Raw genomic sequence first — 25,321 nt, 5'->3', positions numbered from 1 at the left:
GCCCGCACAGCACCTAGCCAGGGTGCTGGCTGCAAACTTTCTGTTACAAGCAGATGTTTCAATGAGACTGCAACGACAACGCAACCTGGTCCCAAACTACGGCAGATGAAGTGATAGCCTCCTTCCAAGATTGTACAGCCTCGTATCAATCAATTCAGGGCTAATCACCACCTCTCCAAGAGTCTCCCATGCAGTCTCATGACAACGATGGAATTCCTGGGCCTGGTATTTTGAGGCTGAATTTCCCCTGATTAGTGATTGGAAAATGGAAAGCTGAATGTGGATGATGAAGCTCAGACTTTCCCTTTCATTATGTTAGTAATAATAGGCCCTTATTATCATTATATCAAATTCCCTTTCAGGCAAAAGCTATGCAAGGAATGGTTTCTCGGCACAAGCATTTCTTTGTACTGAATATTTTAAAGTCCTCGTTGATTAGATATCCTGTTAGCCATCCACACCCTGGATCTCCGACTCGCAGAGGCCGGGATGAAAAGCCCTCTGAAAGTCTGCATTTGCCAATGAGGACAGATTATTTTACCAAACAAAGGCCAGTGTCCTCAAAGTCCCTATTTTCCAAGCATTCAGAAGATTGCTCACCATGATTAACTCAAGATTACCTTGAAATTTCAATTACACCTGCTTCATTCTCAGAATGATTAACGAGTCTCCAACTGGCACTTGCATGTCAATTATTTCAACGAGTGGCTGTGACAATGCTAAGTGTCAGGAGGGGAATAAAAAAAGAGTATTTCAGACCAAGGATCAAGACACTTGGCTGCAGGGAATAGACTGGGCTTTCTTGAAGAGGAATCAATTCCCCAGTTCTACCTCTGTTTGCTAAGTCACCACCCCCTGCCTGGGCTTTCTCCATTTGTAAAATAGGTGCACTGCCACACACTTGCAAACTGCTTTGAGGCCTACAGAAGTGCTACGTTTAAGAGCGATGCTACTTTTTCGGATGCAGGACAGACATCCCATGGGCCAGGCCTGCTTGGGAGAGCTTTATCACTTGATTTCTTCCAATTTCTGCAGCACCGTGGGCCATTGGCTGGGTAGGTCCAGCTAAATCTAGAGACTGCAGAAGCACGGCACAAAAAGATAGAAAATACCGGGTGTGGGGAGAGACAAAAATGCAGCCAGAATGCACCCGTTACTTTCTGAACTTGATCAAAAAGCCTCTGTTTGGCTGTGACTTCAAAGAAGTTGGGGAGAAAAGTTTGCATGTTCACTGGTTTCCCCAATCTCCCCTCTCCATCCCCTAAAAAAGTGGCCTGCCTGTACTAAATATGCTACCGCTCTTTGATACTGCGTCAAGAGGAACAGCTTCAAAGCCACGGGGAGCTCGGCAAGGAAATGAGAAGGGGATTTCTAGAGTGATGGTAGATGCTTTGAAAGATGATCTTAGGGCCCCGAGCCAGGAAAAGGGGCATAAAAGATTTATTGCCAATCGTTTTCAAAAAGTTGAATCAAAGGTGGGGTTTGGGTTTTTTTTCTCATGGATTCTACCAGCTCAGAGTCCCCTTGCTCATTTTGGGGGGTTATATTTAAAAAAAACCCTGCACTCTTCTACTTTTGAAAGCATCTTCTGCTTCACTTCTGTGTGAAACGCCCACACAGACAGGGAATGGCACCACCAGCACAAGGCGTCAATCTAAAAAAAAACCTACTATCGCCAATAAGCCTGCTGTCTCATCTCTTCCCAGTACCGCAGAGAGCCCCTGGGTTGCCTTTTTAAAAATCTGTGAGGCAGAAATCAAAAAAACGCCCATCTTTTCCCTCCGTCCCCAGCCATGCCCCTGACCACGCTGCCTCTTCTCACCTTCCACAACGCACGAAGGAAAACCCACAGCGCGGGGGTCCTGCTGGGGTGCGCCTTGGCCCTCCCACCCCAAACCAGGCTCCCCAACTCACTGTCCGTCTGCTTCTTGATCTTCAGAGTGACCGTCTCTCCCGCCATCTGCAGCAGGTGAATGGCTTCGCTCAGCGGTTTGCCCTTGAGGCTCACGTTATTAATCGCTAATATCCGGTCACCGATGTGGATGGCTCCAGTTCTGGAGAAAAAAGGTGCTGTTAGAAACTTCAGAGAAGCAATTTGCCTCTACGAGACAGGCCATTAAGTTGTCGCTTGAAGCAATAGCTTATTAACTCTCAGCACTTTCAAATATGTCTTGGTTTCCCCTTGGTATGCTGCATACCCGTGATTTCCTCTTCATCACCACCAGCAGGAATCTGGGTTCCCCCCCATCTTCCACCTGTGTATAGACGTACATATACGTGCAGGAATATGCCCTCCTCGGACCCCAGGCCCCTCGGGAACTGGGACTGCAGACCACCTTACAGTCAAAACTCTTCAACGCAAAGGGGTCTCTGTGCTCAAAGCACCAGCATTTCCAGTGATGTCCACTGGTCATCACACGTGGAACTGAAGGGCATGTTCACACCGGTGGAAAGAAACAAGACAAACCTAGAAACCCATTAAAAAAACCAAAACCAAACGGCCCAACACACACAGATCGTGTGTGCAAGCACGAGCTGACCCAGTTGCAGATCAGTCCGTGATATGTTTAAAGCTCACCCCTACGCAGCTACGCCACTGTGACTTTCTCCATCGAGACCACTGCACTAGAAGAGGTCGCTGTGTTTTATTGCACAGCCACGTTCCAGCACTGGCTTCTGCTCTCGGCTAAATAAATCCTCAGGCTTCAGGAACAGCCAGGAACAAACTAACAAGCCATGGCAATTCTCCCCCTTCTCCATCCTTCCCTCTGTGCCTGCCCACAGACAGGGGCTCGCTTTACCTCCCCCGGTGTTTGCGGCAGCTCCAGGAAGAGTGGGCAGGACAGGATGTGTCCATTGCCAGAGCCGGCAGCCAAGGCAGGAGCTTGTGCTCGCTGCTGGCTGGACCCAGCTCACCGCGCTCACGCTCCAGCTCCCTAACGCCAGCAAGCGAGAGCAGCAATCCTCTCCTCCTCCAGCAGTGCCGTGAGGTTTAGCTCTCAGGAACCTGTGCAATCGAGCCAGGAGGAGATGCAAATCTGCACCGCACTACCTTTTTGTCCATGGCAACGTGCCTCTCTCAGGTTACATCTCCAAATTGGACTGCCGCTCCTGCGGAACTGGGCTTTGATATACTACCGCGGGCAAAGCAGCTACTTGTCTTCCCCCAAAATACGAAACTTTTGTAGAGATGCTGCTGTGAAACATATACTATGAGTAAATCAAATTGGGAAGTGTAGTCAAACAGGAGGTAGGACTGGTCGATCTGCTGCTGAAGCTGTTGAGATGCTTGGACAGTGCCATGACAGCCCCAGCCAGCCACTAGATGTCCGTCTTGTCCCACCCAAATCAGCCTGAAAAAGCCCTCAGGGAAAACTTGTGCATTCAAATAAATTACAGATCAAACTGGAACGGGAGTATTTGTCTTAAAAGTTTCATTTACGTAGTCAAAAAAAAAAAATCAAGCTTAACTACTGGCAGTTTAAAGGCGATCCTTCGCTCGCTGCAGCGGTCCAGCATTTGAGGGCCTCCTGCCGTAGCACTGAACCCAGCATGGGGACGCATCTCCTATCCAAGACACCAGCCCAACCGCCCGCCTCTGAACAACACGACTGCTCTGCAGAAACTGTGAAAGTCCCTCAGCAGGGAAAAACACAGAAACAATTAACGAGAAAGGTCACGTTCAGCCAGGTGTTTTTCTTCAAGGGGGAAAAAGTAAATCAAAGTCCAGTCCTCTCATCTGTCCATCTCCAGGTACCCCTGCGAGGACAAGCAGACAGAAGCTGAGCGGGAGCAACAGAGAACGCTGTTTCTAGCTAACGACCCTTGTGCCTCTCCATCATCACCGACAGTCCTTAATTCACCTCAAACACAAACCAGCCCAAGGAGCTGCGTGCGCCGTGTCCCTTCTTGCTCAGAGAACACGTGCAAGAGCAGAATCGAGCAACAGGTAAGTTGCAAGGTGTAAAAGGGGCTGCAGGCACTTTCAGCAAGTGCTGGAGAAGAAGTGGCTGCGTGCACGTGGTAGGGATTTACCCGGCACGTGGGCAGGGCCACCATCCCTCCTCCCTCCTGCCAACATGGCTTGGTGCTGAGCACTCCTGGACAAAACCCTCCTGCAGCCACCCCCTTCCACTTGACCAGGTGGCACTAGAGGAGGCTGGTCAGGCACTTTAGAATGCCAGCAATAGGCCAAAATTGCTCTTGGGGAACCATTACACCTCGGTCAGAATTGAACAGTATGTTCAGGCACACTCCCTTCCCCAGGAAGAAGGAAAACAAGACCCATGGCCCAGGCTAAAGCCACCCGCACGTGCTGCAGGAGGGGAAACAGAGACTAACACGGGAGAGAGTCACCGCTCGACACCAACCCAACCGCCTGAGCTGCCTCTGTAGGGTTCCATAGGATCAGACACGTACAGGGAGAAAAATGTTCAAGGTCAAGATAAAACCCAAGTCATCCGAATCCAGAGCCTTTTCAGCTTAGACAGCCTGTCACCCGCTGTGACAGACGTGTGACAGATCCTAGAGGACACCCTGCCTTCCCCATCACCGAGCAAGCAGCCCGAGCCACAGCGCAGACCTTCACTCGTGCCTCTACGAGAGCGGCCAGCACGTCCCCGTTATCAGACGCTGGCATCTCGTCCGCCCTGTGCCAGGGCTGCTGAAACATCTCCTGTGCTCCAGCAAAAGCCAGGCACAGCTTTGGGTTTAAATCCCTGTCCTTCAGAAACCTGTCCCACCCTTCAGAGCCTGGCTAAGGGTGCCTGTGGCACAGGGAAGGGTAGTGACGGTAGGAAAGGGACAATTTAGGATAACACTAGGACCACTCCTCTTCCCTTGACAAGGTCAAGCCACTCCCTTCTGTTACTCCCAGGAGAAAAATATGCACCACCTCAGCAGAAAAACATGCACCTTTCCCGCAGGCAGCCTTCATCCCAGCACTCCTCACCCTCCCCGCAGGGTGCCAGGGTTACCCAAAGAAATCCCCACGCTGCTCCATCCCCGTGCCGCCCCTCTGCGCAGGCACCGCTATTTGTTAGTCTGCTACAGTGAACGTGCTGAACTGCTCCATCGCTCTTCTCAAAAGGCTTTTCATTCCTTACTGCCTGTCAGCTCCTGATCAAAATTCAATAGTACCGCAGCACTTGCCCGCACTACGTTTCTCCGTGGAGCAGTCACTGACGTGTATCCGAGTTCAAAGGAGGAACAGCCACGGCATTGCAAAGGGAACTGAGAGCAACGAGGGTACGAGACCGTCTTCTGACACCCGACAACATTTGGGCTTTCTGTCCTTAACCTCTCTCACGCTGGGCTGCAGGTACCGTGCAGAACTGCTATGCAGAAAAGCCTCGGATACTCTGTGGCTATGGCTTTCTAGGGAAAAAGACTGAATCCTACAGTGGCAGGCAGTAATGTAAGACCCCAAAGAGAAGAACCACTAATGACTAAGTCCATCCCTCTTCCTTACTTCTCGGGAGACCCTGACGTTCTGCTTTCTGTACCAAAGGAAAGCAACGGAAACGTGCCGCAGCGTGCGTGCTGAGAGCTCGAGGAACCCAATGCCGAAAGAGGCACTGAGCTGATTTACAGTCCAGCTAAGAGGGAGTGTGGCCTGGAAACAGAAAGAACCAAAAGGCCAGATCTGTAGTCAAAGGTCCCCAAGGTACAGCACTTCACACCTCTTTATTCAGGGGTTTTTTGCTGCTGTTCTGCCTGTCAGGCAGCACAGGGTAAAGCAACCCTATGAGAAGCGTGAGTCAGGGTTGCTGAAATGATCCATTTACAAGTCCCAGCTACCGTACAGACAGATTAATTAAGATACAGTGTATGAGTCAGTTCCACCTTATATTCTCAGCAATGTCCTGATCCTTTAAATCCCACGCATGCACATATATTCAGACACAGGCACACACACACAGTCAACCTCCCTGGTTGCCGAAGGTAAATCTTCACCTACGTTTATGCAGCATAAATGTCTGCTGCTTGAGGCACGCCACTCCTGCACTGAGATACCTCCATACCTAACAGACCAAGCACCCAGCAAGGATGGGCCAGAAGACCCCTGAGATCTGTGGTTGCAGCAGGACACACCGCTGCCGTGGCCATAAGCCAAAGTTTAGCAATAGCTCGGTCCTGGACAGGAGTCTGTGGTGGTTCTGTGGGCAGGCTGGGCACTCTTCCCATGCGAGATGTGGCGTGGGAAATCACAGACCAGGAAGCACCTCTGTGGAAAAGGGGCAGATAAACACGTTTTCCTGGTTGCTGCATTCAAGCGACACACTGGATCCGACTCTTCCGCGAGTGCCCTGCTTTGAGCCTCTCTCATTGCCCTGACAGCATAGTCCCCACCACCCCACATGTCCTGCACGTGGGTCTGCAGAGCCGGACCGGGCTGTCCCTGCTTCGCAGTGCTTGGCACCTTCATAGCACCTTTCCTTTTTAGCAGACTAGAACACCTAAGAAGAGTTTATGACAGCAGAGGAAACTTTGCAAACGTCAAGATCCCTTCCCACGTCAGTTGAACCTCTCTGCCCCAAAGCCTCACCTTTCTGCCAGCCCTCGTTTAGTCAAGCCCGAAATGACGATAGGATCGAAAGGTTCCTCCGTCCCGGAGATGGTTATTCCCAAGGGGCCACCATATCGCTTCAGTTCCACTGTGTAGATAATAGCACCAGTTGTCTCCTGCTCATCTGCAAGAGAAAACAGGAATGCTGAATTTTTTTAATTAGCCATACGAAAGAAGTCATGGGAAAGACTTGCAGCAGTTAGAAGCAAAAGCCTGAGGTCTTCAGCTATGCTCATACCAAATAGGGATTTTAACCTTCCAGACTCCATTTAAGGGCAAAATAACAAAAATAAGAGTATAATCAATTGGAAAGTGGTGACCGGACAGGCGGCAGCCCTTATCTTTATTGGTTTGTACTACCTATTGGGAAATGTCATTACAGTGGACAGGCACCAGTTTGCATCAGGATTTCTGTACCAGAGTTATCTTCATCCTTCCTAATCTTCAATTTGACCAGGTCTTCACACTGCCTTAAAATCTGCACAGCATCCTCCATTGAGCAATTGTCGAGTCGGATGTTATCAATGGCTAACAGCTTGTCTCCCGGCTCCAAGGTGCCAGTTCTATGCGAAAAGGAAAAGAAAACTAAAAGTACATTTGTATTTGCCTTTCAGATCCTGCCGACGCATTCAGTCCTGCAGTGGCAACGACAATATTAACTTTTTACTGTCCTTGATTTTTACTGGGAAACAACCACGAACGGAGTCTGGGACAATTATAACTTAAAGAGAAGTTTGTGTAGAGCATGCATCAACACAGAACAAGGCAGAAAGATTAGATACACAGCCTGGGTAACCTACAGCACTGAAAAATGCCTGATGTTTAACTGACAGATAGTCTACCTTTTATGGAAACTCCTGTATGAGCACTCTTAGAAACGAGCCCTCCAGCAGCACTAAATTCCTCTGAAAGCCTTGCTATGAGGTGTTGGGATCAGAGGTGAAGTCAATAAACGATGAGTTATTTGCACAGTTCTCCACCAGTGCCCACAATTCACTCACGCTGTTCCACTGAGCAGGAGCCGAGACATGGCAAACTACCTGATGAGCCATAGCACCTTACGGGATATATGAAGCCCTTTACCACATGCTTTTAAATGCTAAACATCCATCTCCTACAGGGTCAGCAGACCTCTGAATCAGTGCCCTGCCTACCTTCTCCATTAGCTCAACTCTACTTGCTTCAACACCGACAGTTTTTATTGCAAACCCTACTGTGCTCTAAGACAGACCTCTAGGGTTGACATCTCCTTGGCTGCTGGCAAAATCCAGACCCAAGGGCTGCTGCTTGGCCTTCATTCTACCTCTCATTACTGGGCCGGACATTTTGCAATGGGTTTGGGAGATGGGAAATTCTGCGCTCACCTATGTGCCACGCTCCCCTTCTTGATGTCAGAGATGATCAAAGGCTCCCCAGGCTTTCTGCTTGCAGCTGCAAAAGACACACATGGGTACAAAGCTCGGTATGGAGTCTGCTATCTTGGAAGGGATGGTTAATGGGGAGAAAGAGTTACAAAGAAAGGCAATTTATATTCCTTTGACCAAATGATGCTTCACACTTGAGCCCTGGAAGCCACAGCAGGAAAAAAAGTAGTGAATCCCTGCAAACATTTATTGGTTGCCCTTTGCCTGAATTAGCTAGCCACCACCTTCGGTCTCCTCCCGAAGAAGGGGAGGACACGTGGTGTCCAACAGCAAGAGGTGAGATTGCCCGATCCCAGCACTGTTAAACACCCGCTCAGCGACACCTCTGACGCGAGGCAGCGAGTGAGTCAACAGCAAAGCCAGCAGTCAGACATCAGCGCTGCGGCCTAGGGAGCACCTAGCTCAGCGCTGCCGCTAGTATAAGCGTTTCTGTGTTCCTGAAGGAAAGTGGGCTGGGAAATTTTCCGGGTGGAAAATAACCCAGGAAAAAAATTAGATAAAACATTGTTTTCCAGCTGGTTCAGCTCCCTAGGCCACTTCATCATGCAACCAGATAAATGAGGGCTGGTCTCAGTGCTGGAGCGGGAAGGGGTGGTTTCCAATCCTTCTCTCCCACCCCACCCCGATAACTTTTTCAGCCCACGAGAGACGCGAGTATGCATCTCTGGGAGCATTTGCATTTTCAGATTTGCCTGCAAGACCTTTTCTCTCTTGAGAAGCCCAAATGAGATTTACGACTCGAACCCCTCCTGACCTCTCTACCATCCACACACCAAACATGTGCCAAGAGCATCCTTTTCACCCCGCATCACTCCCTCCTGCCTTGCTACGGGAATTGCCTCGTCTCATCTAAAGCTGACGGAGCTTCTCAGCAAAAACTGCGTGGGAAGGAAGAAACTCACAGCATCTGAACATATCAGGTGCAGGTCAGAGATTAAAATATCTGTGAGGCACGTGGCATCAACCACACAGAGACCCACCTGCCTGAACAGCAGTTAGAGAGCACCCCAGAAAGTCAGACATAAAGGAGTAAGTGCTTCCTCTTACCGACCTCTCTGCTCTGGCTTTTTCTGTTGTTTACATTAATTTATGAGATTTAAAAACATGTGTGCTAACCCGTCACCTTTACGGATACCTTCTCCCAGATATGACTAAACCTTCTGTACTGAACAGAGCAAAGACGGCCAATCTCAGTTGTAGCAGGGCTGAGTATAAAAGTTAGGTCAGACAGCGAAGAGCAGACCGTGACTGATTTTATAATAGTCACGGCAATGCGACTGCTGAATGATACAGAGCCTGGAAGAATTATTTTCCCCGTTTCTTACTGGAGCGTGGTGCCAAGCAATTTTGGTCTGGACACTCATGTTCAGCTTGCGTCCACGGGTCGAAGAGAAGCAGATGGGTTGTGGAGATTCACCGAGGGCTCATGCCTATATTCGACCTGTCCACGGCACGGACCAGCCAGCAGATAGACCAACACACGCCGAGCAAAGCTGAGTGCTGGGAGGGAAGGACGGGGTGCAGCAGCTAAAATCAACGCAGAAATCCCCCCCTTCTTGAGAAGGCCACGCACCGTGGACTAACAGCACAGAAGACAGGGACGTATCGCCCTGTTATTACTATTGCTGTTCTCTTTTTCAATATAGGACATGTATTTGCTGCTGAGAGGTGCACAACGAGGTGGTCTGAGCCGGCAGTGATGGGAGACCCTGTTAGCACGCCCTGAGCCCTGGGTCGGGCTGGCATCGCTGCATGCTTAATCACTCCCTAGCCCGGTTCTGTCAAAACGATCCAGGTTAGCAAAAATACTTTTCACCGCGAGGTTTGTTTATTAGTTTCAAAGCAGAGGCAGCGTGACAGAAAGGGGTTAGGGAGGATCTCCACAGTCCTGGTGGCAGGCTGGGGATGGCCACCTCTAAACCTGACCCAGCCACAGCTGGAACCATGTGTCCGGAGACCGTGAACACTCACAAGAGCTAAGAGGGGGGGGAAGAAAAAAAGAAAAAAGCAAGTATAGACAACAACGTGCCTCAAGCTCTGCAGAAATTGTGTTTATCTCAGTGTCTGCCTTACAAGCCCTGCAACACACGGGAGGAGCCTGCCCACCGTCAGTCTCTGAGCAGAGAGCGAGACTCGTCCTTCTGCACCTCCGCAACTGGTGTCAGCACCGAACGCGGGACAAGCTTCCCCTATCAGAAGCAAGGGTGACAAACCAAGTGCTTTGCCCATTAGGGGAACAAAGCAAGTCTTAAGGAAAAGTCATTCTGGGTTTTGTTTGCAGTTTTTTTGGAAGTTGTGCTTTCCAAACAGATTTTCTTGAGACTTCAGTTAAATGGAAGAGCCGTGTACAACCACATACAACTGTCCCTACCATCAGAGTACTCAAACTTCAAGAAATGGCAGCCCTCTGTTTTAAATAATCACTTAGGATAAAACGGAAAGGCTTTATAAAACCATCGTTGTTAGTCGGCACCTACAAATCTGAAGGGTAAGTTCGAGAGACTTAATGAATGGTCATTCTCTCTCAAGAGGCATAAGATACAAAGTTAAGATAATGAAATCTCAAAGCACAGAACAGTCGCTTGCTGTTCGTTTTAAAAACCAGTAGTTACTAACTCCATTCATTCACCTTGGGCACCCCAAAGCCCTTCCCAGCGCCGCAGCGGAGCGCCCAGCTGGGCTTTCTGCCCGTGGGCTGGGACCAGGCTGCCCCTGGCCGCCCCAGCCACCCCGGCACCCACGTTTCTAGGAGTCCTGGGCTGTGCACGCAGGGTAACGACGTGCCTCTGCGTAACGGCCGCCCTGCCTGCCGACGGCAGAGCTGCAACGTCACCGAACTGGTGGCTCAGTCTAGGCCAGAGGCGTTAGATATGTACATCACTGGTGAGATTTTGGATAAACCATTTCCAATTTGTCTGCAATTAAAAAAAAAAAAAAAAAACCACCTTAAACTACATTATTATTTTATTAGGGCTGTGGTCTTTGGAGTTAAGACACTGGAAGAGATGAGCAAAGCCTATTCATCCATTCGTTTCTGCCATCAGGGTGGTTATTTCTCTTCAAAAGACATTGTCTTGGTAATTCTGTTCGCTGCAGGAAGACACAGTTCAGGTGCCCAGCCTCGCCTCTCTGGGTCTCGCTTTCCCGTCTGTAAAACGGAGCCGACAGTAAAGGCTCTCGAGGGAAAAGGCGGATGGAGAGAGAGAAGGAGAAGCCGGTGTGCAGAAACCCGTGCTCTCTCTTGGCAGGCGCCCTGGTTGTGGCCTCCATCCACCAGGGCAAACCACCTCAGGTGGAAGTGGGCTCTTTTTCAGATACATTTGTATTTTTGGCGGCTTTACCAGTACAAAAGATAGTTTTAAATCTGCTCCAGTGGCCCAGAGAAAGCTCTATAAATCTGGTGAAGGTAGAAGCGTGGGGTGGGGGAGAAACTCAAAATGAAAACACTGCTTGGCAGTGGTGACAGGGCAGTGATAAAAAGGTGAATTGATCAATACTGTTATTTACTTTTTATAAATTGCTTTCAGTCTCTCGTCACCTCTGCTGGGATTCTGGCTCACTCGGGGTGTACTTTGTGATGGATGACGAGGCCAGAAACACATGTCCAGTTTGTGTTTTTAATAGAATGCATAATGACCCATATTGGTAAATTATTCCCCTCCAAGGAGCACGAGCACATATTTCACACGCATCAACGCTTCAACCCATTATAAATGCCCTTCGTTATCGATCAAGCCAAAGCAGCACTCTGCCAATGTGTAATTAAAGAAACTGTAATAATGCCATAAGAATACATTTAAGAAAGCAAACATTTATAAAGGGGAAAAACCAAACAAAATCAGAAACCCAATCATCTCGGGATAGCTAAGGAATGAGAAGAGGAATAAAAGCAAATCAGAATCGATTACAAAAAGCAGCAGGGAAAATCAAATCCCCGGTACCCAACTTTTTCCTCTATCATTCATTAGTTTTAGCAGCAGGTGCATAAATTATCAGTGCCTCCAGCAGGATATTTACCCCGCCGCAGATCTATTTCCTTTCAAAATCTGCAGGTAGCAAAACCAGGACAGAATATCTCGCTTCAGTAAAAGCACCAGAGTCAATCAGCCGCAAATCTCAGCTGAAGCTGCAATGTTAGCAAGGGGGTAGGACAAGAGACTGCCGGGCACGCTGCTGCTCGCAGCCGCGCTCTGCCGGGCTGGCGGCAGGTCCCGGGTTAATCCAGCGCCGGCAAAGCTAGATTTGCTTGGCTCACAGATCCATCTTCTTGCTAGGACAGTGATTACGCTGCTTAAGCAACTTAATCGAAGTTATCTATCTATCCAAATTCCGGTTTTATCGCCCGCAAGCAGATATACTACCTACTCCTTATCTGCAGTACTTCACACCAAGGGCACAGGAATTGATTTGTTAAGATATATAAAGGTAATTTCATAAACATGCTGTATAAAGTATTAATGCATAGCTAAAATGAACCGTAATTTCAATATCTGTTTTAAACAGCAACAACAAGACACCTGTACCCTGCAGCAAATTTCACAACCAGCCCTTGGAGAGGATGTTGGAGACAGACAAAAAAAAAATTAAAAAAAAAAAAAAAAAAAGACCCCCACAAAAAGCAATCTTCTGTGTAATCAACTATCATTTTCCAGAGGCTAATAACAAATCCATATCTTATTTTAAGAGGCCAGGTATTGAACACACAAGAATACACGACTATTAGCTTCTCGCTGTTGGAGATTTTAATTTGCAAGAGATTTACAGAACACCTACAAAGGCATAACTGTATCATTAGAACTGAATGCAGCCAGCAAGGTCAGAGCACTTACGGCACGTGTTCTGCTAATGGAGATGAGTAGTTCCGGCTAACAAGAGCCAGATATTCACATCCCTGTGTCAAAAATCTCAGTTTGCACGTCTTTGCGTCCCCGCCATTCAGAGCACCTCAGAGGTCCCCGCAAAGAGCCGAGCTTCGCAGCCCACGCAGCTCTGAACCTCGCGGAGCGGGAAGGAGCGCGCGCGTCGCTCTCCAAGCACGGCGGCTCGTTCCAAACAAATGCAGCCTTCTCCCTGGGACAGAAACCGCGGCACTGGAGTATGGCGAAAACGAGACCGATTTTGCTGGCTTCTTGTCCCTTTGCCCCCGGACAAAGTGCAAGGAAGCAGTGCACACCAGGCTGCTTCAGTGGTTTACTTGGCTAATTTTCATTTAGCAAACGTAGGAGACTGAAATGAGGCTTGAGGGCACCGAGGTGCCACAGAAATAAAGCAGAGCCAGTGAAAGACTCACCCCTTGGATTTCCTATTCATCCTTTGGGGAACGGAAGGGGAAATAATGCTATATGCAAATATTTGCATCGTGCATCTTAATTTGCTGCATCCCTTTGCCAGGCTGTGTTTGAGCAGAGGGAAGAAACCCCTCTGCGTGCACGCAGCCATGCACCACGGGCCGCAGCCGGGGGCTCGCCCGGCCCAAGCCTCCTCTTTCTAGCAAACCCACAGACCTTGGAGAAGATGAGTGCCCTCGGCAAACATCTGCCCCTCACCAGGAGCAAGCACAGACCCTCTCTGTATGTTCATCCCAGAACCAGCAGCACCTGCCCTCCTCATACAAAAACCTCCTGGGCTTTCAGCCCTTTTATGAGGCTTTCCAGCAGATTTACGGTTCCTCCTGCAGCCAGCTCCATTACACGAACTCTTCCAATGCATCCATCAAGAATCCTGCTCTCCCCTTTACTTAGCCCATCTCCCAATTAGCTCTGAGAGCCACAGCACAGCAAGAACTTGATCGCTTTTATTTCTGTAGTGCTCCTCTGATGAGGTCGTAACACCTTCTGCCCGTGTGAAAAGGCAGCAGCAAACCTCCCTAGACAGAGGGATTAACTACAGATGAGCCTGCTGATGCCGAGAGGCAAAACTCAACGAAAGCAGCTCATCTTTCATCTATAGTGTAGCTGGACCACAAAGTTTATGAACAAACCCAATTCTGTGGCCACAACAGTGCAGGGGGTCTTCCACTGACCCCTCCAGCTTGTCAGCTATTTAACCCGCCCCAGTTTTACAGAGTAGGGAACAGGAATCCAATGTGGGAGGCCAGTAAACCGAGTCCCCTACTTTAAAACAGTAGTTATATGCTTTTCCTTGTCAGAAGAAAAGCTATAAAAGCTGTTTCTAGAGCTATACGAGCATTCAAATCAGCAGAACTGGGAGGAACTGAGCAAAACAGAGTTATTTTTACCTCTTTTCTCTTGCCGCTTGCATCGCACTCCTGCATGCACATCATGTCTCTGCAGGAGGTACTTACCATAAGGCTGCTTACTTTGGTTTTAATGTTTGAAACTGGTATATTTAGCTGCCTGGTCAGAGGCAGAGTGACAAAATGATGATCTAATTTGCTAAGGGTCATGTGGACATAGGCTTATACGGACTAATATATGAAAACAGAATTAGGATTCAACTAGCATTTCATCCTTGCCACCACATTTTCTGGATGGCTGTCTTTTGCTCCATTTGTAAATATAATTTTGGCTTTGACTCAGCAAAGGACTGAAATATATCTTTAAGTTTATGCATATGCATTACTTAAACAATGTCCTGCAAACAGGTTCAACAATCAAAAAGATCAAATCTATCGTATTGTTTTAAAACGGCTTTGTAGTTGGGTAACGGGTATCTATTTAAAACCCAGGGGTCAGTTTCTTTTTATTTAGCGGTGATTTCAAAAAAGTGTGTGAAATCAATTTTGTAAACAAATTTCAAATGAAAACATTTTCAACATAAAAATACGTTTGAAGTGTAAATGCACATCTGAAGCAGATCCCATTTAAGTGAGACTCCACAAATAAAATCTAATATTCTTGCCGGCAACTCCCAGGTTCATTTTGCTCTCCAGCCCCAGATACAGACTAAGCTTTGAAGCTTAAATGGGGTGAAACCCTGGCCATGCTCAAGCCAGAAGTTTTTTGCTACCAGCTCCATCGTCCTAGATTGCTACCTGAGATTGCAATGCCCAGCTCCCATGTCAGCGAAATGTCGTTCCGGGTACCCTGCTGCTTTCAGAAAGCACTTTGATGTCTTCAGACAGTAATTGCTACCAAGCCAAATGTTAAATACCGTGCTCTTATTTCTCAGGATCATCCTTCTGGCACAAATAGGGGAAGCTGGGAAGAGGGAGAAGAAATAACACAGGGTGCAAAGCCATCACCCTGTTGATGTTCAAGTTGCTCCCGAGAATCATCCCACTCAGACCAGAACACCTCCAATTAACTCACTGACTAATACTGTAAATGCCAAGAGGTAATTATAAATAGCGTATCTATTTTAATGAAACCTAGTTTTAAAGCGTCCCTAGCGACTCCATTCCCCAGACACAGCTGGGTCCACGCTCCTGCGGGCTTAGACTCAAGATCCCATTCATTACTGCAGTCTCACAGATTTCTTTCTTTCAGCCGAGAGGTGGTGGCAGCCTCCGGGCATGGCAAATCTGAGATGATTCAACTCAGTCTACCCAGCAGCGAAAGAGGGGTGAGTGACGTGAGACCTGCTGACGTTTGCCATAAAGGAAAAGTTCACTGATGCAAGGCATAACAAGACCCCTAGTTGGCCAGAAATTTGGGATGGATCTGCTTCTATCATCCCCTTACAGCATCCCCTCCAAAGAGGCCAAAAGGTCTTGAAATGAAAAATATGCCTCAGAAGAGAAACAAAGATAATTAATCAAGAGCGAGCAGAGAAGAGAGAAAAGAAAGAAAAAGGTTTATGTCTCATTCTCTCAGTGCCCACCAAGTCCTGGCACATGGATCTCCTCCTCCATGGCTGGGGTTAGTCAATGCAAGGACTCCCGGCAAACCCTGCCCAGCACCCTCCTGTCCCTAAAGTGCCTTCCCCCCATCTCTAATGCCAGCCACCCTCTTCATCCTCCTGTTCCTCTTGGCAGTTTCCCCTCTCTACCCTTCAAGCTGTGGGTTCACCTCACACTTGCTCTCCTCCCTCCACCTCTCCCTGCAAGGGTCCCACCAGACCCAGCCAATTCTTTTTTAAAAGGAACATAATACGACTGTGAGCAAGGAAATAAAAATAATATTACTAATAATATAATACAATATAATATTAGTCTGCGGCACAGACCAACTGATCAATTGAGATGCATCCTTTGCCCCAACGCTTCATGCAGCTGCTTTTCTCTGCGGCCACCAGCTCATGGAGGCAGGAACCATCCATCTAATTCAGCTTGGGACAAATCACAAGCACTGCGAGTGCTACCAGGAAACCCCACGTAATCTTCTCTCTCTCCACTGGGCCCCTCTGATGTGCCAGGCTGGAAAGCAGCGGCTCTTGCAACTGCTAGCGCAAGTCTGAGCAATACTTACAGCTGATTGTAATTCCAAGCTCTACACCCCTTTTCTTGGGCAATTTAACGTGGAAAGTACCGCTGCTGGGTATGACAGACTCTATAAACCCAAAAACAGACAAAAAAAGAAAACAGGAGAAAAGAGGTTTCAGTTGCATGGATGGTTTCTTTGGAAGCAAGAAAAACAAGCCCATAAAACTCAGCTTTATTGGTTCAAATAAGGTTGTTATTTGAGGCCCTGCGGACTTCAGGTTAAAATTTGGATTCTCATTAAAAATACATACTCTGAACATCAAGTGAAGTGCTCACATCACGCTGTATTTCAAGACTGAGGCAGCTCTGTCAATGTAAGAGGAAAAAACTTTTTTTTTTTTTTTAAATACAAAGCTGCACTTTAGCCCCAGCCAATAGCTTTGCCTCCCTCCTTGCTTCAAGGCCATAATATAATAGAAATATTCTTCATAATAATGGGCAAATATCTACAGTGCAGGTGGCCTCTTCATCTACTCCTTAGGCTTATCTCAGCCAAGTGGTGAGCACAAGGCTCTTATGAAAGGATCAGAAGAAGGACCCTCCATCTCCGTGCACATTAGAGAACAATGAGAAATGGAAAAGGTCCTCACAGGGTCTTCTCGCTCTTCCCTCTGAGCTCTAGCAAAAACCCCATGCGTTGTGTGAATACACTCCCTCCTACGAGTCAGCAAAGGCACTGGCAGAGTCCTGCAGGTCGCGAGGAGCAGCGATCCTTTGGCGACGTACCTGCGACATCAAATTCAATCTCGAGCACCACTTTGTTCGTAAGTGCGGCATCACGCAAAAGCTGATTAGCTTCCTCCATAGTCCCATCCTCAGTCGCAATGCCATTGATAGAAAGGACTCTGTCTCCTACTTGCAGCAGCCCACACCTGCAGTCCACATTGGGAAAAGAGGGAAAGGGGACAAGGAGGCAGGGAAAAAGAGAAAAGGAGAAAAAACAACCCCACAACCAGCCATAAGTTACTTTTGCCAGGCAAACCTGTTACAAGACACATAGAACAGAGACAAATCCTGCAGAAGTGGCTCCAAAGAGAAGATGACTCATTCTGCAATGCCTGTCCCAGTGCCAAGAGCCCCTGGCAGGTCCCAGGGCAGCAAACCCTTGTGATTTCCTTAAGTTCAGACATAGTTTGCTCCTAAATATCAATTTTTGGTCGTATTTCCTGCAACTTCCAGGAAGAAAAAAAAAAAAAAGTAACCCTCACCTTCCTAAAAGTCAACACCATGGCCAAGAGATGAGATTGATAAATGCAAGGGCACGTGCCCTCCTACCCTATATCTAACAGTATATGGCTCTTTCCATGTGCCTGTGCCCTCTGAAACTCAAACTAATGGCACTGAAAATTACATGGAGTCCTCTGCTTAATACATGGCTAATATTGAAGCTACAATCCAATGAACTCACTGAAATGTCTCAGCAAATTGGATAATCATTTATCCCTTGTAATTGCATTTCTGGAAGCCAAATGTACATTGATACTGTTTAACTGCCTTGAAAGGCCAATATTATTCTGATGCGATATCCCACCAATATAACCACAACTGGCACTGTGGGGTTTGGGGTTTAGACCCACTTTCTCCAAGAGCACAGATCAGCAGGATTTTTACTTTGGAAGAAAAACAATGATGGCAAGGCTATGTTGGAGATATACTGCTACAGCACTGTTTGTCTCTTGGGACCCCTCTGTATTTATAAGCAAGTTTTTTTTCACACATGAACCACTACATTCAATATTCATCCTCCCTTATTTCTTTCCCTCTTTTTTTTTTTTTTTTTAAATATACTGTAACACCAGCAAGACAATCCTCCACCTTACTAAGCTGGCCCGTGGCTCTACAAAATGAAGAGTGTGGTGTTCCCTGTGACTGGCCATGGGCAATTACTCATCTTCCTTCTCCTCCACACCTTTCATCAGTTGTTTGCTGTAACCACATCTTTTCAGATCTTCCACTCATCACCTGTCTATGAGGCTGTCCACTTGAGCAGAGCTTGGGAAACCATTCCTCCTCCATCGTTAACATAAGCTACAGAGCGGTCTCCAAAATAGGTTGAGGGTTATGGGAACAAGCCTAAGGTTCACCTCTACGTTTGGAGTTATTTTACCACAAAGATTTCCCAGAAGGCATCAGCTATCCTGTTTTGAGCCTTCTCCAGAGAATCTTTATTCCCCTGCTCTTTAATGATCAAGCACATCCTTTGCCCTCTCCTGTCTAGCTGTCAGCTTCCACTGATATTTCACAGAAGACAGCTTGTTTTTTACTAATCCTTCCAGCCACCCTCAGACCCGATTCCATTGTAAGAAAACATGGCACCACAGCTTCTGGGCACACGAAGGTAACGTCAAAGGCAATGGATGCTGGCTGTATTATTCACCTCCAAACAAGAGGACGTACGTGAAAGGCCAGGTTATCAAGGAAAACTGCACGCATCCAAATTAAAGAAAAATGCACAAGCACAACAGTTTTTGCCAGTGGCCCATCAAAAGCTGAGACATGAGCAAGTTTGGAGAGAGCCTAGGGAGGTTATTTCACTGGTAGGAAGGTATTAAACTTGCAGTGTATTTGCACTGCTGCCTGAGTTCATGCTACCCGTGGAAAAATGCTGGTTATTTTATGAGATGCAAATTCAGAAGTATTTGTTCAAGGAGACTTGGATTAGGACAGACAACTCCATGGCGTATAAATGAATCCACCCTTGCGAATAAATTACATCAAGTTTAATTACAGTCCTTTACCGGACTTGTGGATAGGCAGCCACATAGATGCGCGTGGAAATACCAGCTTATAAATACGAAGATGGCAAGGAGTACGACAGATACACCTCCTCCAGCACCGAGAGCTCTCTCGCTATGGCCAGAATGCACCTTTCGGAAAGGAAGGATCAACATCGGCATCGTACAGACATCGCTTTTGTCATTTCAAGGTCACACAAGGACACAATCCATTTTGGCACCGCTGTTCCAGCCACAAGGGCTGGGAGATCACAGGATACTTTTACTCAGCACCAAAGCAAACATTTGCCACCTTTCCCACCAGAGCTGCCTTCTCACAAAACAACCGTTTCTTGTGTTTCTTCACTCAAGGTAGATTTCCCTGGGTGTTTTACAGCCAATAGCTCTGTTAGGTCAGAAGTATTTTATTTCTTTTACCGTTAGCCTCAGTCAATCATGGTTGTTTAAGCCTCAGTCTTGCAGGTTTATAAAAGTTTGTGGAGTGAAGCCACAACCTTCTTCTGGCTCCCTCCACGAGGGCAAGGAGACCTGACGTGCTTTGTTAACCCTTCAGAATAATTCCAGAGACACCAGTTTCCAACTGTCTCGTGCTCTTGCGCTGGGAGCAGGGCCCTGGGAGCAAGGCTCCTGCACAGCTCTCCTTGGCTCTGCTGTGGGATCCTACACAAACCTTTTGGCTGGCTTTCCCAAAGAGATGGCATTTGTCTCAGAGATGCAGAGTCTAACATCAGAGCTCTCAAATCGCTTTGAGATCACGGGAGGTGAATTGCTTTAAAACCAGAAAGAACAAGAGTACAGCCATCTCCTGGAGTGAAAGACAGCCCTTTGGGTGTGTTGGAGTCCACGATGGGCATGTCTCCCTGGGGTTGCAGAGATTTGCATTTTGTCGTGACTCGTTCCTTGGGCTCAAAAGACAGCAACGGAGCAGCGGACGTGTCTTGCTAGATGCAGAGCAGCGCAAACTCAAGCCTCGGGCAGGACATGTGCTGAAGATCTCACTCAGCATCATCAGCATCTGCGTGGTCGCTCCAGATGTGGGGTGAGTAGCAGCAGCTGTGACCACGGCCACATCGCTGGCTGCAGAAACCGATCCGCCGTGCCCTTACACGCCCCCAGGTTGGCCTGCACAGGTCAGACGTGCACATCTGTGTACATCCGTACATCCGTGTCTGCACATCGGTGGATGGGTCCCAGCCCCCAAAAGATCAAAGCTTTGCCGACAGCTTCACCCAGCTGCTAAACTTTCCTTTTGCAAGCTATTCATACTCAAAAGCCAGAAACACAATGATCAAACAACTGTGTCTGAGCAGAGCTAGAAAACATGTAACTCAGCAGGAAGCATTGATTTTGGATACAGCGATGGAGAAGCCAGATACTCTCCCACTGCTGTCAATGACAGCTGGGAGAGAAAGGACACAAAAGCTGCCTGTTTCAAGGCAGCCAAGAGGGGACATCAGGCATCTTCCTAGTCCACACTCCCTGCTGATAACAGGGGCTGAATCACTGTCTCATTTGGAGCCCAAAGGCTCCATCTTGCACCCAGGAAACAAAACAACAGGTTGGCAGGGAGGTCTGTTAGAGGCTACTGGCTGTAAAACACATCCCAAGTCAGGGAGGTGAGAGCTTTTGCTTCAAACCGCCTGCCACAAGCTAGCACGAACCAGATAATAAACGTGAGGCAGCCCAACCTCCCTGAAAAGAGGGTGATGCCGTCCTCCTCCCTGGTAACGCTCAAATTTGCTAGACACCTAAGAGGCAGCTCCTCCACGGCAAGCCAGACGGACAAAGCGATTGCGGATCACGTCCCTGTGCAACAGCACGTTCAGATTCACAGGTCTTGCCCAGGAGCGCGTGAACATGCAGGACAGACCCAGGCTGCTGAGCCTGATCCCTGCATCCCCGCTGCTCACCCTCTTTCGCAAAGGGCAACAACCGCAGCACAAGAGAGAGCACAGCCCAGCCTCAGCAGAGAGCCTGGCTTGGTAAACGGGAGAAAAATGGCTCACGCCTTGGGCTGCAGTTACAGCAGAACCTCTCAAGGGCAGGGAATAAGGTATCTAGGAAGGACGGAGCGAACGAGCTCCGTGGGATAGCAAGAGACAAAAAGTGAAATGAAAACATAAAACCGCCTTTTTCACCTCGCTGCCAACCCAGTGCACTTATCGCTTCAACACGGAGAGGAAAGACTGTGTTTTCCTGCCAGCTAGGAAGAGCAGCACGGTCTAGGAGAGCAGAGATTTAATCCCCAAATCAAATCCAGGCTGCAAGCCCAGCGAGGATTGCTCCCTGTCACCAGAAAGCGGCAGCCAGGGGAGTGCAAATCCCGCCGGGTGGGCAGCCGAGAGGGAGAGCAGCGTGTGACACGTTAGAGCCACGCAAGACTGCGCCGCGAGTCTTTGCTTTCGCTCCAGGCTTGGCAAGAGGATAAAGCAAAGCCAGGCGGATTTCAGCACATCTCCCTCCTCCCCTGGGACAGCAGGCTTTGTTGCTGCCTGATTTATAAAAGGAGTTTGGTGCTTTGCAATGCGAGCCAAATTCGCTCCGGTAATAGAGGATAAAAAAACCCAAAACACCATCGCTTTCCTTTTCAAACCCTGTTTGGAAACAAACAAACAAACAAAAAGGCATAAGAGGCGTCTGAAATCTCTCTTAACCTGTATCACTCAGGACAACTCTTTTCCCTGTGCCAGCCCCTTGTCTCTGTCCTCCCCCAGACACACGCGCCAGGCGCTCGTGCTCCTCCCTGCCTCTGCATCGGCCACCTGGAGAAGCTACCAGAGACCGCTCTGCACGGCGAGGACCTGCGTTTCCTTTCGCAGATGCTTTCCCTGACACGTGACTCCCTCGTGGGCTCTTTTCCCAGGCTGGCCTGGGGACCCCAAACCATCAGCACACGCTGATGAGGCCCTTGGAGACTTCTCCTCCCCCGGAAGGGTCTGCAGCAGGCGCTGAGCACTGCCACGTCGTTGCACCCCAGGCACCCCTAGGCAGGACAGACCACTCGTGGAAATCACAGGCGGGAAGAGAAACCAGCACGTAAGTGCCAGCGCGCTCACCCCTCGCTGCTTCATCTGCCTAACAAAACCAGCTCTCCTTCCCCCCCCAGAAGAGCTCAAGCCACGCTGGGACCTGGTTTGTTTAGTACAAAAAACCTTGCTAGAGGGCATCTACATCGTGGTGCACAGACACTCGAGCAGACTTTAAATCCAGCCAAGGGTACTGGGAAAAGTTCAGCCAGAGCAGCCAGAGCTCCTGAGCTGAGGCTCGGCCGCCGGAGGAGTCCTTGCTCCCGGTCCCCCGGGGGTGCCACACAGCGGTTAATGCCGCTCCTCCCTTCTGCTCTTTTCCCAGCATTACAGAGCCAAAAGCAAGAGTGCTTCAACGCAGCACCTACCTGCTCCTCAACCAGAGCCCTCCTCTGCGGTTCAAAACCTTGCTTTTAGGACAATTCATATAGCTGGGCTCTGCTACAGTGAAGCCAGGCAGAAAACACTTTGCTGGGCCCACTTGTTTAGATCTTTCCCCTTTCTGCACCCAGACAAAAGCTTTATCTTTCAAAGAGAAAGGAAAAAAAAAAAAAACAAAAGGAATGGGAATGGCTCTCACACAGACACACGCTCCCTTCCTCCTCCTCCCAGAACAGCTGCAGCCCGGTGCCAAGACGTTCACCTGGGATGCGAGGGAGGCCGCGGTCAGCCGACGAGTGCAGAAATGGCAGTGACAGTAAACCATGCCCAGTGAAGAATGGGAGATATTACAAGGATGATAGTAAATATCTAAATGAGCCTCTGAGGAGAGAAAACAAACCAAACCATGAAATGTTCAGCGGCAGCACCATCAGCATCCAAGGGCAAGGTCTCTAACCTCTCTGCCGGGCTGTCAGGCTCAATAAAACGGACGAGAGGCGGGGAAGACAGGGTTTCAGTAGCAAAGATGCCTCCCTGGAGCTGAAGTCCGAAGCCGTTCAAAGGGTCTCCCCTGAGCACCACCTCTGTTGTCTCCGTGTGGACTATCTGCCCGCCAGGACCCACCGTGCTGGAGGCCAGCGACACTGAGAGGAGGAGAGAGGCAGAAGGTCAGGGTAGCCACGGTCAACGTAGCAGGTCTGGTCACAGACCTCGGTCTGGCAGTGGTGGGGACAGTGACCGAGGATGAGGGAGGCACTGACAGTGCCGAGATGAGCGGTCCTACCCCGGCTAATGGTCAACAGTAAGGACAGCAAGGCCAGCATGCACGCCCCGTCCAACCCAGCCCCAGCCCACCACCACTCTTACGTGAGCTCTTGTGCTCCTTCTTCTTCTGCCTCCTCCTCAGCATGGTGGTGCGGGGGCTCATGGGGTGGGAGCTGCGAGGTAGCGTGTTCGAGTTCTGGCAGGGGAAGCCCTGCGCGTTCATGGTGGGAGACGAGAAGTTGGCAGCCACCAGAGCTGGGGAAATACAGAGCGTGTTAAGGACGCGCGCAGAGAAGCGCGGCAGCGGGTTCATCTAACGGGTGTTCATCAAACACCTAATGTGTTTGGACTAACTCCTTCTTCCCAGCCCCAAGGCTCAAGATTGAGGTGAGAACCTTGTCCCGGGCTTGCAGCTCCAGGAGAGCTGTGAGAGCGGGCTTGGGCTCAAGATGGACATCGCTGCCTGCTATGCAGTGACTCCAGTGACTGGGCTGCCTGGCGCTGCAGCATCCAGGCCACCAGGGAAGTGCATCACGGATGCAGGGCAGCCACCAGCAGGTTGGCACAATGGCACTAACGAACCTTAAATACGTAGAAAGAGAAACCACAGCTTGAACTTGAGCTGCTGGGCAACTGGGCTGCCCTGTTTGCTTCCCAACACACAGTGTTACATTTCCTCCCTACCTTACTGTCATAAGACAAGAAACCTGGGGCTGAACAGAGCCTGCTTTCTGCAAGAGGTGGGCTGACAGGCCGATTTTGAAGCAGCCATAATCCTGCCGCTAACATGTTGTGTGGCACCAGGGCAGAGGTGGATGCGTTGATGTATCGCATTCCCACACGCCACCAGGGCTGCCCTCCTTGTCCCACAGCAACTCATTTTTGCCCTCACCCGTACGGAACCGGGCACTGGGGTGTGGGGTTAGAGGATGGGAGCACGGGTCTGCCCGGCACACCGCCCACTGCAGTTACCAGATCTGCACGTGCTGGGCTGCAGGTACTGATTTTGCACCTCAGCACTGGACCTGTGAAAACAGCCCCAGGTGACCAAGGAGGAAACGAGTGACGCTTGTGGCTACGGAGTTGAGTATTACGGAAACGGAGGGGCACAACATGAACGAACGTGCGCAGGGATGGGGGCAACGCCGTGCGCTGGGGTTACATTTGCAGTAATCCTGTCCAGACGTCTGGTTCCACGTGGGCGTCTTGCAGTGCCCGGGGTGGTGGGTGTGACAGTAGTTGACACAGGGGTCCCAGCAGTGGTGGTGGTCGCTCTTCTGCACCTTGACTGATGGCACCCAGGGGAGCGGAAATCACCACAGGCAGGGAGGAGAAGTGGGAGAAAGAAAAGGTAAGAAGCATAAGGAGATTGTAGAAAAGAGCCTCATACTGGCTCTGACCAAGTCAGGACCCAGCCACAGCGCGTCAAGCACCAGCAGCAAAAATGCATTCCCACGTAACCTCATGACACTTGATGCAAAGTGGCAGAAATCCACCCCTTCCCCATAAAACACTCCGCATCCTGAGCCAACGGCCTGACTAAGCCACGCTGGCAGCGCACAGATGTCATTACCATTTGCAGTCTGTTGTGCGACAAGCAGAAGCTCCCTCCAGCCACAAGTTTCCCGCAGAGGCCATCAGCGTTATCCGACGGCACCGGGGAAACCTCCTTGTGCTGCTTCCCACCTTGCTGCCGGAGCTGCCCTCCCGGGGACAAGGCACAACGCCTTCCACACGTGCCAAGGACTGCTTTAGGCACTTCGCTTGGCTTCAGCGTTTGGTTGTTTAGTGGCTGCGCTTGGCTGGGAATCCATCGCAGGGTGCACGTATGGATGAAAGAGAGGAGTAGCGGAGGGCTGCCTCCAGCTCACCAGAACAAAAGGGATTTTATATGCTGCTGCTTAAAGGCAACTACGGAGGGCCACCAACATAGGAAGAGATGCCAACGCTGTGGCAAACCGTAAATTAAAACATGGCACCAACGTGGCAGACTCTATTCAAGGCACACAACTGCTTTAGCTTCTAACTCTAACCCCAGC

The 25,321-nt window shown here is 49.3% G+C and overlaps 1 protein-coding gene across 1 annotated transcript in view; it reads right to left on the bottom strand.

The window, feature by feature from the left end:
• The window catches only part of GRIP2 (glutamate receptor interacting protein 2), a 151,678-nt gene that overhangs the window by 16,364 nt on the left and 109,993 nt on the right, over positions 1-25,321 (bottom strand). The window contains exons 10-18 of the mRNA XM_075513855.1: positions 24,445-24,570; positions 23,385-23,537; positions 22,975-23,161; positions 17,102-17,247; positions 16,362-16,442; positions 7,933-7,999; positions 6,986-7,131; positions 6,548-6,692; positions 1,915-2,054 (exon numbers count right to left, since the gene is read on the bottom strand). Of these exons, the coding sequence (XP_075369970.1) occupies positions 1,915-2,054; positions 6,548-6,692; positions 6,986-7,131; positions 7,933-7,999; positions 16,362-16,442; positions 17,102-17,247; positions 22,975-23,161; positions 23,385-23,537; positions 24,445-24,570 (1,191 nt within the window). The remainder of the gene's footprint in view (positions 1-1,914; positions 2,055-6,547; positions 6,693-6,985; positions 7,132-7,932; positions 8,000-16,361; positions 16,443-17,101; positions 17,248-22,974; positions 23,162-23,384; positions 23,538-24,444; positions 24,571-25,321) is intronic.

This window comes from Mycteria americana, chromosome 11, assembly GCF_035582795.1.
Source record: "Mycteria americana isolate JAX WOST 10 ecotype Jacksonville Zoo and Gardens chromosome 11, USCA_MyAme_1.0, whole genome shotgun sequence".
In the NCBI taxonomy this organism is placed as follows: domain Eukaryota; kingdom Metazoa; phylum Chordata; class Aves; order Ciconiiformes; family Ciconiidae; genus Mycteria; species Mycteria americana.
Note: the sequence above shows the minus strand (reverse complement) of the source record. Positions and strands in the feature narration are given on the sequence as shown.